This window comes from Pseudopipra pipra, chromosome W (genome assembly GCF_036250125.1).
Source record: "Pseudopipra pipra isolate bDixPip1 chromosome W, bDixPip1.hap1, whole genome shotgun sequence".
NCBI classification, from domain to species: Eukaryota; Metazoa; Chordata; class Aves; order Passeriformes; family Pipridae; genus Pseudopipra; species Pseudopipra pipra.
Genome location: NC_087580.1, coordinates 26,157,444 through 26,168,972, shown reverse-complemented (window position 1 = coordinate 26,168,972; position 11,529 = coordinate 26,157,444). Strand labels below are relative to the sequence as shown.

Sequence of the window (11,529 nt, the reverse complement as noted above, 5' to 3'; positions counted from 1 at the left end):
GAGGCTGCGAGGAAGAGGAAGATGCCTTGGGCCCCCCAGGCAGGTGAGGAGGAAGTCAGTGTCCCTTTGGGCGGGTGTTGTGCTGGCTCTGTCAGCCGAGCATGGCCCCGGCTGCAGGACAACCCCGCTGGCGCCGCCGTCCTGCCGGGGCCGGAGTTGGGGGGATGTCCTTGGCCTTCCCTGTGGGCCGGAGGCAAATCCCCTGCCTGTCCTTCTTGCTTCCTGCCCCAGGCCCCGAGCTGAGGACGGAGAGCCCGGAGGACAAATCCCCCCGTGAGACCCTGGTGGGAGAGGCCGTTTTGAAGGGCTCCACGGTGCAGGAAGGCAGCGGGGAGGAAAAGGGCCGGAGATCCCCCCGCAGGAGGGGCTCCAAAGCCATCCCAGGGTGCTCTGAGGAGGAAAGAGCCAGCCTGTGCCAGGAAGGCAACCGGAGCTTGAGCCAGAGCTGTGACCTGGTGGTCCCTGAGCAGCCTCCCAGCAGGCAGAAGCCCTTCAGGTGCTTGGAATGTGGGAAGAGCTTCAGGAAGAGCTTCAACCTCCTCACCCACCAGCACATCCACACCGGGGATCGTCCCTACATGTGTGGGGAATGTGGGAAGAGCTTCAGGCAGAGGTCCAACCTCCACACCCACCAGCGCATCCACACTGGGGAACGTCCCTACAGGTGTGGGGAATGTGGGAAGAGCTTCAACCAGAGCTCCAACCTCCGCACCCACCAGGGCATACACACTGGAGAACGGCCCTACCCGTGTATGGAATGTGGGAAGAGCTTCAGGGACAGCTCCCACCTGATCCAACACCAGCACATCCACACCGGAGAACGGCACTACACCTGTAGGGAATGTGGGAAGAGCTTCAACCAGAGATCCACCCTCCTCCAACACCATGGTGTGCACACTGGGGAACGGCCCTACACATGTTGGGAATGTGGGAAGAGCTTCAGTTACAGCTCCACCCTCCACATCCACCGACTCATCCACACTGGGGAACGACCTTACAAGTGCTTGGAATGTGGGAAGAGGTTCAGGACCAGCTCAGATCTCCTCAGGCATGAGCAGACACACACAGATGAGAGGCCCTTCCGCTGCACTGACTGCGGGAAGGGCTTCAACCGGAACTCCCACCTTGTCACCCACCGGCGCATCCACACAGGGGAGAGGCCCTACAAGTGTGGGGAGTGTGGGAAGAGCTTCACCGAGAGCTCTAAGTTGACCAGACACCAATGGACCCACCGGTAAGGGAAGCTCTACCAGTGCCCCAACTGCGGGAAGAGCTTCGACCGCTGCTCCAACTCCGTCAGCTATTGGAGGACCTTTATTGGATGATCCACAGGGACCCACGTTGAGGACAGACCTGGTTCCAGGTTATCCATGCTGGGCACTGTATTGGGTCTGGATGGCCATGTTTTGGTAGCAGGGGAGCTCCAGGGGTGGGTTCTGTGAGCAGCTGCCAGAAGCTTCCTCCATGTCCAGCCCCTCTCTCGACCCCCCTGACAGTGAGGGTGACCCAGGGCCTTGTTAATCCAGCCCTTGGGCAGATTAGAGTGAAAGGACAGTGAATAATCAGTGTTTATATATATATATATGTAGTGTTTATTTTAGAACAGTTGGGTTGCCATGTAAAGCAGGTTTGGAGCCATTTTGGTTCCTGTATATAGTGATATGAAAGCGTAAAAATAACACTTAAGAAAATGTAGAAGGGAAAAGAAAGTATCAGAGTAGAAAGATGCAGAGGCCACTCCCCCCTGAGGATAGTTTATCTATCTATCTATCTATCTATCTATCTATCTATCTATCTATCTATCTATCTATCTATCTATCTATAGGGTTTAGTTTAGGAAAATTTTATTTCCGTGTAAAGTAGATTTGGGACAGTTTTGGCTCCTGTTTATAGTGATATAAAACCATAAAAATAACACTTCCCCTCTCCGGCTCCAAGCCCAGCCTGTCCTCTCCAAGGGTGGATGTTCCCCCCTCTGCCCCAGGCAGTTCCATTGCCCTTGGGCAGCAAAGCCCCCACTGCTTCTGCAACTGGAGAGTGTTGGAGCCATGGACCATTAACATTCCAGTCTCTCCCAGCTCTGCATCCCAAAAGTCAAGAGGGATCAATCTGTCACCTCAAAGTGGATCACCCCCACTGAAAAAAGCTCGATCTCACCCCAAAATTCCTGTTTCTTATTTTCCCTATGTAATTCTGGGGCTGCCAGTGCCACCCCTCAGCTTTCCACAGGCTGAGGCTTGGCCTTGCACTTTTGCCTTTGCTGGATTTCTTCATCAAATATTTCTCTCTCCCTGAAAACAAAAATATGGAAGGTTTTCAATAATCTGGACATCTTTAGACCATCTGGACAATTTACAGCTTGCAGTGTTGGAACGGAACATTTTCCACATTTAATCATTTGTTCCCATCCCTCCCAGGAGGGAGGACACTGAACTCTTCCACAGAAACAGAAAACTAGTAACAAAAATTCAGAGACTACTGAAAATGAAAAATACCTTTTGCTCACAGGTGGCCCTTTCATGTCCTTCTCTTCTGCTTTCTTACAATTGATGTTATCTGTGGCAGCAGTTGCCTAGATGATGGCCAAAAAAAGCATTTAATTCATTTAGAATCATTCCAGAAAACTGAATCACAACTGGGGATTTGAAACTGCCTCAGGGGAGCACATTTGGAGAAAAGGGTTCCTCAGTCACTTAGAAAATTTGGCTGAAACTGCTCGTTGTGGGCCTGAAACTCTTAAATAAATAATACCAACTCATCCTGCATCCTTCCCAGGGGAGTATTTTTATCCCCAGATTAAGATATTCTCCTGGCATTTTGTCTCTACACAAATCAATGTTCGCCTGGGAAAAGCACCAAGTATATGAGACAAGTAACTGTAAAAACAACCAACCCACCCACCCCACACACAAAGAAAAACCCAAGAAAACCCCCACGAACTTGCCAAATTGAATAAACCCCTGAAAACCAGGCTTTGAAGCATGTCAGAAGTAATTAAAATACATGAGAAATCAGCCTTTCTGCCTTCAACAAACTGCCTCAAGCTTCTCCGTTCTGTGCTTAAAAATCAGCATTTCAGTGACTCAGGCTGCAGACAGGTATGAACTTTGCTGCCCAGCTCAGCCACCAGTGCCCCTAAAGGTCCCCCAGAAAAGGGGATTGAGGGGGTCCTGGGTGGGCTCTGGATGGATTTAGGGGGTCCTTGGGGATCTGTGGGGTGGTCCTGGCACCTTTAGGGTGAGTTGGATGCCCATTGAGGAGGAGGTGCCCTCCCAAAGCCCCACAGAGCAGGTTGACACAGGGGAATGCAGGAGGGGTCCCCATTCCCGATCCATTCTGGGGCCGGTTTTGCCCTCCCCAACCTCGGCTCCTCCCTGTGTCACATCTATCATATGACATCACATCCTCCTCTGTGACATCACATCCTCCTCTGTGATGTGGCATGTTACCTATGACATCACAGCTCCCCAGTGACATCACAGCTCCCTGTGACATCATATCCTTCCTGTGACATCACCTGCTACCTGTGACATCACATTCTCCTCTGTGACATCACAACTCTCGTATGACATCACATCCTCATCTGTGACATAACATCCTCCTCTGTGACATCACATGTCTCCTATGACATCACATCCTACTCTGTGACATCACATCCTCCTCTGTAACATCGCATGTCTCTTATGACATCACATCCCCCTCTGTGACATCACATCTCCCTGTGACATCACATCCCCCTCTGTGACATCCCATCTCTCCTATGGCATCACATATTCCTCTGTGACATCACAGCTCTTCTATGACATCAAAGCTCCCCTGTGACATCACATATTCCTCTGTGACATCACAGCTCTTCTATGACATCAAAGCTCCCCTGTGACATCACATCCTTCTCTTTGACATCACAGCTCCCTGTGACATCACATCCTCCTCTGTGACATCGCATGTCTACTATGACATCACAGCTCTCCTGTGACATCACATCATTCCTGTGACATCACATCATTCCTGTGACATCACATCCTCTCCTGTGATATCACATCTCCTGTTACATCACAGCTCCCTTGTGACATCACATTCTCCCATGACATCACATCCTCTTTGACATCACATGTCTCCTATGACATCACATCTTTCCTGTGACATCACATCCTCCCCATGACATCACAGCCCCCCTGTGACATCACATCTCTCTTTTGATATCGCATCATCGCTGTGACATCATCCCTGGTGGTTGCCTGGGGATCTTTCCAGTCTTAGATGTTATCCCAAAAAAGAAACTCTGTCTTTTATACAGGCAGGAAAACTGGAATCCTGATGCCTTCAAATCTTCAGCAAAATCCACAATTTAAACTAGGAGCACTGCTCTTCTGTTGCCACTGAGCCAGTTGTAGGTGGCTGTGATTTAATAAAGCAGCAACAATTGGCCCATACACACGGTGTCCTCCTGTGGTCGTTTAGAGCTGGCTCCCTGCCAAATCTCCAAACCCCACCGCAAGAGCTCCCTCCCCAAAACCAAGGGAAAAGGAAAAAAACCCAAGAGAACAGAAATAAGAGAAAGCTAAAGCAATATATAAATATATTTACACTTATATTACATTTATATACAAAAACTATAGACACATAAGAAAGAAACCCCCAACACCTGAAAACAGAAAAGGGGAAGGGGAAAATGGGACAAAACAAACAAACAAAAACAGGTATACACACTCAATAAAGGAATAGCCAAAGAAAACCATAATACTTTCCTTGAGAAAGCCCAATCATGCCCAACGCCACCGCCACGCTAATGGACCCCGGCTCGGCAGAAACAACCGGCCCCGTAGGCCCGACCAGGCCTCAGCTCCCCCACAGAAGCGAGACCAGCCACGGGAGTCTGTTGTCTCCAAACCTCACCGGGAGAGAGGAAGAGGAAGAGCCTTCCCTGTCTGCCTATTACATAAAGGTGCCTGATTACATAAAGGAATAGGATGGAATACTTCCTTCCTTCCTTCCTGGTTGCCAGGAAGGAAGGCCTAGACTCAAAACCATTACACTTTCAGATGTACCGTGTCCTGAGCAGACTGTGTCCTGCTTGTCCTGTCCTGCTGCCTGCAGGACAACTTCCCCCTCGGCACACCCCCAGCCCCAGCCTTGTTTGGGAAGTTGAGCTCTGGCTGAGGCTTTCCCCAGGAGAAGCCTCATTTGTGTCTCCTCAGGGCAGTCCCCCCAGCACCCAGCCAGGACAGGGCACAGAATGAGTGGCCCCAGCTCTGCCTCCTCAGGGGTGTCCAGGCATCCCACAAGGCAGCTGCTGTTGCTGCATCACCACCTCCCCTCACCAGAATGGATTTGGAAGGCTTTCCAAGCAGAGGGACCAGATAGAAACCTCTGGATCCCAAAGAGAAAACATCCCCAGGGTCATGTTAGAGCACAAACCTGCAAACAGGGATGACAGGTCAGAGAATCACAGAATCATCAAGGTTGGAAGAGACCTTCCAGATCTTCTAGTCCAACTGTCAACCCAGCACCACCAGAATCACCCCTAAACCCCATCCCGAAGCGCTACATCCAGATGCCACCTGAATGCTTCCAGAGACTCCACCACCTCCCTGGGCTACTTGTGCCAATGCCTGAACACTCTCTCTGTGGAAAAATGTTTTTTGAATATCTAATATGAACCTTGCCGATGCAGTTTAAGGCCATTTCCTCTCTTCCTGTCACTAAAGGCTTTAAAGAAGAGACCACCCCCACACCCACTAAAACCTCCTCTCAGGTCATTGCAGAGAGCAATGAGGTCCCCCCTGAGCCTCCCCTTCTCCAGACTCAACAAGCCCAGTTCCCTCAGCCATCCCTCAGCAGACATGTTTTCCAGAGCCTTCCCCAGCTCCGTTCCCTTCTCTGGACACGCTCCAGCCCCTCAAGGGCCTTTTGGCACTGAGGGGCCAGAACTGGACACAGCACTCCAGGTGGGGCCTCCCCAGTGCCCAGCACAGAGGGGCAATCAGTTTTCTGCTCCTGCTGGCCACACTCTTCTCCACAAAGGCCACGATGCCCTCGGCCTTTTTGCCCCCCTGGGCACACTCTGGCTCATATCCAACTTGGGTTGTTGGGACCCAAGTGCAGGCCCTGACACTTGGCCTTATTGATCCAGCCTGTCCAGATCCCTCTGCAGAGCCTTCCTGCCCTCCAGCACATCCACACTCACACCCAGATCAGTCACTCTCCCAAACAGGACAAAGACTGACCACCAGCAGTCCAGGGTGTCAGTTCTGCTGCCCCCTCCTTCCTTCACTCAGAATGGAAAACTCCACCATTTTGGGGTCTCTGTGCCCATCGTCTCCAACCACCACATCCCCCACCAGTCACAGAATCATGGAATGGTTTAGGTTGGAAGGAACCTTAAAGAGCATCTCAATCAAACCCCCTGCCATGGGCAGGGACACTTTCCACTAGACTCAGAGCTCAGAGTCCCACCCAGCCTGGCCAGGAACACTTCCAGGGATGGGGCAGCCAGAACTTCTCTGAGCAACCTGTGCCAGGATCTCACTACCATCACAGTCCAGAATGCTTCCTAATATCCCATCTAACCCTTCCCTTTCTCAGTGTGAAGCCATTCCCCTTGTCCTGTCACTCCAGGCCCTTGTCCAAAGTCTCTCTCCATCTTTCTTGTTGGCTCCCTTCAGGCACTGAAAGGCCACAATTAGGTCACCCCAAAGCCTTGTTATCTCCAGCCTGAACAATCCCAATTCTCTCAGCCTTTCCTCACAGCAGAGCTGCTCCATCCCTCTGATCCTCTTGCTGATCCCCTCTGGACTCGCTCCAACAGGTCCATGTCCTTCCTGTGCTGGAGCCCAGAGCTGGAGGCAGCTCTGCAGGGGTGACAACATTACAGCCCTGTGTGTTCCAGCAAGGACACTGTGGAACCTCCTGGAGTAAAGGGGCCATTGTGACACTGTAGGGCCTTCTGGAGCCAAAGGAACCCTGGGACACTGTGGAACCTCATTGAACCAAGGGTTTATTGTGCCATGAAGGGCTTCATGAAACCAAGGGAGCCCTGAGACATTTTGGGACCTCATAGAATCAGGGGCCACTGTGACACTGAGGAACCTTGGGGACTCAAAAGCCACTGTGACACTGCAGGGCCTCATGGAACCAAGGGAGCCCTGAGACTTTTCAGAACCTCATGGAATCAAGGGGCCACTGTGACACTGCAGAGCGTCATAGAGACAAAGGGACCCCTGGACACTGTGGACCTCAGGAAATCAAAGGCCCATATTGGCACTGTGGAACCTCATGGAATCAAGGAGACATTCTTATGCTGCAGGGTATTATTGAGCCTAAGTGACCATTGTGACACTGTGGAACCTGATGGAGTCAAGGAGCCTTTGTGACATGTGGGGCCTCGTGGAACCAAAGGAACCCTGAGACATTTCAGGACCTTGTGGAATCAAGGGACCACTGTCACCCTGCAGAGCCTTATAGAGCTAAATGGACCCTGGGACACTGTGGAATGATGGAATCAAGGGGCCACTGTGACACTGCAGGCCCTCATGGAACCAAAGGAACCCTGGGACATTGTGGAACCTCATGGAATCAAGGGCCAATTGTGACACTGTGGAACCAAATGGAATTACTAGGCCACTGTGACACTGCAGGGCCTCACAGAACCAAAGGAAGCTTGAGACACTGTGGAATCTCATGAAATCAAGGGGCCATTGTGACACTGCAGGAACCAAAGGATTCCTGGGACACTGTGGATTCTCATGGAACCAAGGGGCCACTGTGATATGTGGGACCTCCTAGAACCAAATGAGTCCTGAGACATTTTGCAAACTCATGGAATCAAGGGTCCATTATCACACTGCAGAGCCTTACGAAGCCAAATGGACCCTGTGACTCTGTGGAACCTCATGGAAGCAGTTGGTCATTCCCACACTGTAAAACCTCATGGATACTGTCAGGTTCCCATTACTAAGAGGCACCTCTGCCCAAATTCAGCTGCAAAGGAGACCATGTGCCAAAGTCAACATGGCCTTTGATTTACCAGTAAATAGGAGGGAGAGAGAGAGAAAGAAATGGAAAGAGAGAAAAGAAGAGGGTGGTGGGAAGCCAGTGAGAGAGAGACAGAGATGAAGTAAATGTATCACACCATGGAGATCCCTGAGGCTCCCACTGGTCCTTCTTCACCCTGCTCTGCTCGGTGGAGAGTCCCCAAGTTGTTCTTCTGGGCTATCACTTTTATACAGCCCAAGCCCCAGGTATTCAGGGCAGTAGATGCTGTTCCCACAGCTTGGGCTGGCACGTCTACAAGGACTTGCTTCCTTTCCCACAGCTTGCCATGGTGGGAGTTTTGCCCAGTGTGCTTCCAGTCTGCAGGTGGGAATCTTTGTCTGGATGGGTTCCCCAGATCTGCCTTACCAGCCTTGGCTTCCTGTTGGGGCTGTCTGCTCTTTCCCACACTCTGCACAGTGCAATTCTGTCCTGGGGGCTACTTCCAAAGCTTCACCTCCCTTTAGGCCTTGGAACTAAAGGCCTTCCTGTTTGCCACCAGTGCTTATGGGTTGTGGTGCCTTATGGGATTTTCCTGCTTTGACAGTGTTTTGAGACAGTTCATTGTGCCCTTCAAGTCCTTACATGTGCACACACCCCCCCCACTCTGACCAGTGTCTGGCCCTCCAAAGAACACAAGCCCTGATGATTTGTAGCTCCCACTCCAGTGGTTGGCACTTGGACCTCCCTCCGTACCCAGAGCTCAGAGCTCCCTTGTCCCAGAAAGTTTAAAGAGATTGTGCCTCATTCTGTCAAGACAACCCTTGGAAAAAAGTGTCCCTCTGTGTTTCCTGGGATAAGAGCACTCTATTTTCATCTTCCAAAACCTTGGAGAGGTCCCAGAGATCTCCCAGGAAGGAATTTGGGGCCTCAAGCACAGGACCCGTATATAGAGGCTGAGGACTCAGGGGTCAGTGGTGTGAAGATTGAGGACAGTAGAGGAGTAGCCTGAGAGGTGTGGAAGGGGGGTGTGAGAGCTGGTGGAGCTTTTCTTCCTGTCAGAAAACAGCCTAAGAAAGAACTAGTGCCACCAAGGGCAGCTGGGGTGGCCTAGACTGGTGACAAGAAATGAGAACTTTCCCTCTAAGGTCAGTGTTGTGGTGCAATATGTCACAAAGGAGTCTGGATGAGCCCAAGGCTTTGTGTGTGCAGGAAGAGCCAGGGAGGACGCAGAGATGTCAGTGCAGGAAGGTGCCAGCCAGGTGGGGCAGCCGGGGGATGACGACAGCCTGCAGGGAAAGGGGCAGGGCATGGACACTGTAGGACAGCCTGGGCTGGAAAGGAGACAGGGATGGGGAGAAGCTGAGGAATGAGGCAGGGACAGGATCTGCCTTCCCAGGGGCTGGGGGTCAGGGCTTGGTCCTCTGGATTAAGAAAACAAGTCAAGGTTTCTTCAGCATCAGAGCCACCTTTCTCTTGTTGTCCATCCTTGTCATCACTGTCTGCAGATTTCTGCTCTAACTGGAACCTGGGGACACGTTCTCAGTTGTGCCCCTCAGTGAGACTCATTAGCACTGCAAGAAACTTCAGTGTTTCAATCTCATTTTGACTTCTTGAAAAGTTGTTTGAACTTTCTCTCAGGGACTGAGTCTCATGTAAACAACATCAAACCCCCTGAGGGTCATGAAATGCCTGGGGCTGTTGCTGTGCTGCTGAGCTGGACCAGGCTCCTGGCACACAGGGAGCTCCTGGCAAGCAAGAAGAGCTTCAAAGAGACAGCTCTGCTGGTGAGCAGCTCCTCTGCACAGCCCAGCAGGGCTGAGGGCACTGCCAGGGCAGCTCAGGGACACCAGCAGGCCACAGACAGAGCTTCAAGGGGCTCAGCACTGGCAGGAGGGATGAGAGCTCCCTGCAGGAGGAATCTTGGCAGGGCTGCACATGGTGAGTCTGTGGTTGCAGGGCAGCGCAGGGGCAGCTCCTGGAGGCATCGTCTAAAGCTGGTCCAGCCCCAGCTGATGGGATGGGTGAGCAGGGGCTGTTTTGGGGCACTTTGGAAGAGCTGTGAATCTGGGGGTGCAGCCAGGGATGCCCAGGGCTGTGGGGCAGAGCAGGGTCCTGCAGCCCAGGGTGCTGTGCTGGGCAGGGACTCTGCTGCCTGCCAGGGGCAGCTCTCAGCCGGCCCGGGGAGCTGCTCCCAGGGCTGGGGCAGAAAGGCTGTGGGCAAGGAGCAAACCTGGCAGCTGAAGGAGGACCTTTTCCATGTCTCGCTCTTGCAGGGTCAGACCTGCTCACAGCTCCAGACCACTACACCACATTCAATGGAGAATTTTTTGCAAAGCTCACAAAAGACAGGGGCTACAGGAAAGGAATTAGTCCTGAGGTGTGTTTCCTGCTTAGGCATTGTAGCATAGACATTGTTCTCTCAGTTCAGGAGGCTGCACTGAAATTCCAACTCTTTTACTCTCAGAGGTGAATATTTCAGGCAGGATCAGAAATGAGCACAGGATCCTGGGCAGTGCTGAGCCTTCCCTTGGGGGTGGGCACTCTCCTGTCCCAGCCCTTGCCTTCTCTGCAGGAGGGCTCCTGTCCTGCTCTGTCCAGCACAGCTGCACCTCTGGGCTGGCACAGGGGACACTTCCCAGAGCTGCCCTTTCAAGCAGCGCTGTCCTGCTCTCAGCACAGATCTTGGTGGGGTTTTTAAGGATGAATCTGTGTGTGAAGTCCTCTTCAAGGCACCCAAGGGAAAATGCAGGGAAGATGGGAAACAGACTGAGAAGCACTGCAGCTCTCCTGGCTCTGCAATAAGCAAGGGAGAGCTCAGCTCTTCTGCCTGTCCTGTCTCAAGAATCTTCAGATTTGTCATCAGAAAAATTTGCCCCTAAAAAAACACCCCCAGGTGTTATCATTGTAACCAAACAACCCAGTCTAAATTATTTTAAGGATACACTGTGCCTCTCTCCTGAAGCCCAAATTACTCCAAGACAACAGTACAGGAATTGAACTTTTCCATCAAAGCTGGGTTCCATGTGACATCCCCTGTGATCATGAGAGCTGTCACAAACCAGTTCCGTGTCTGCACTGCAGCAGAGCAAAGATGAGTCCTCGGCAGCACATGGGCAGAGCTCCTGCTCCTCACAGCACCCTCAGAGAGCACAAACCAGAGAAAAGAAATGCCTTGACTTGGAGGGGATTTCCCTGAAAACTGAGATGGCTTTGCTGAGAGGGGGCTGTCTTAATTGTTTCCTGTGCTTTCCTTTTCTGAACAGACCCTGTGCTAAGGAGCAGCAAATGTCCAACAGCAGCTCCCTCACCCAGTTCCTCCTCCTGGCATTCGCAGACAGGAGGGAGCTGCAGCTCCTGCACTTCTGGCTCTTCCTGGCCATCTCCCTGGCTGCCCTCCTGGCCAACGGCCTCATCCTCAGCGCCGTAGCCTGTGACCACCACCTGCACACCCCCATGGGCTTCTTCCTGCTCAACCTCTTCCTCACAGACCTGGGCTGCATCTGCACCACTGTCCCCAAAGCCATGCACAATTCCCTCTGGGGCACCACAGCCATC

The 11,529-nt window shown here is 52.1% G+C and overlaps 1 protein-coding gene across 1 annotated transcript; it reads left to right on the top strand.

Moving 5' to 3' along the window:
- The first annotated feature begins 472 nt into the window (after positions 1–472).
- LOC135406415 (zinc finger protein 239-like) lies at positions 473–1,238 on the top strand. The gene has a single exon (XM_064640810.1). It carries the CDS (start codon positions 579–581, stop codon positions 1,236–1,238), a length of 660 nt encoding a protein of 219 aa, XP_064496880.1. The 5' UTR covers positions 473–578.
- Positions 1,239–11,529: the final 10,291 nt, after the last annotated feature.

What these genes read in the sequence shown, in the direction of transcription:
- LOC135406415 (XM_064640810.1), top strand. Translation starts at nt 579, where the DNA reads ATGTGTGGGGAATGTGGGAAGAGCTTCAGGCAGAGGTCCAACCTCCAC.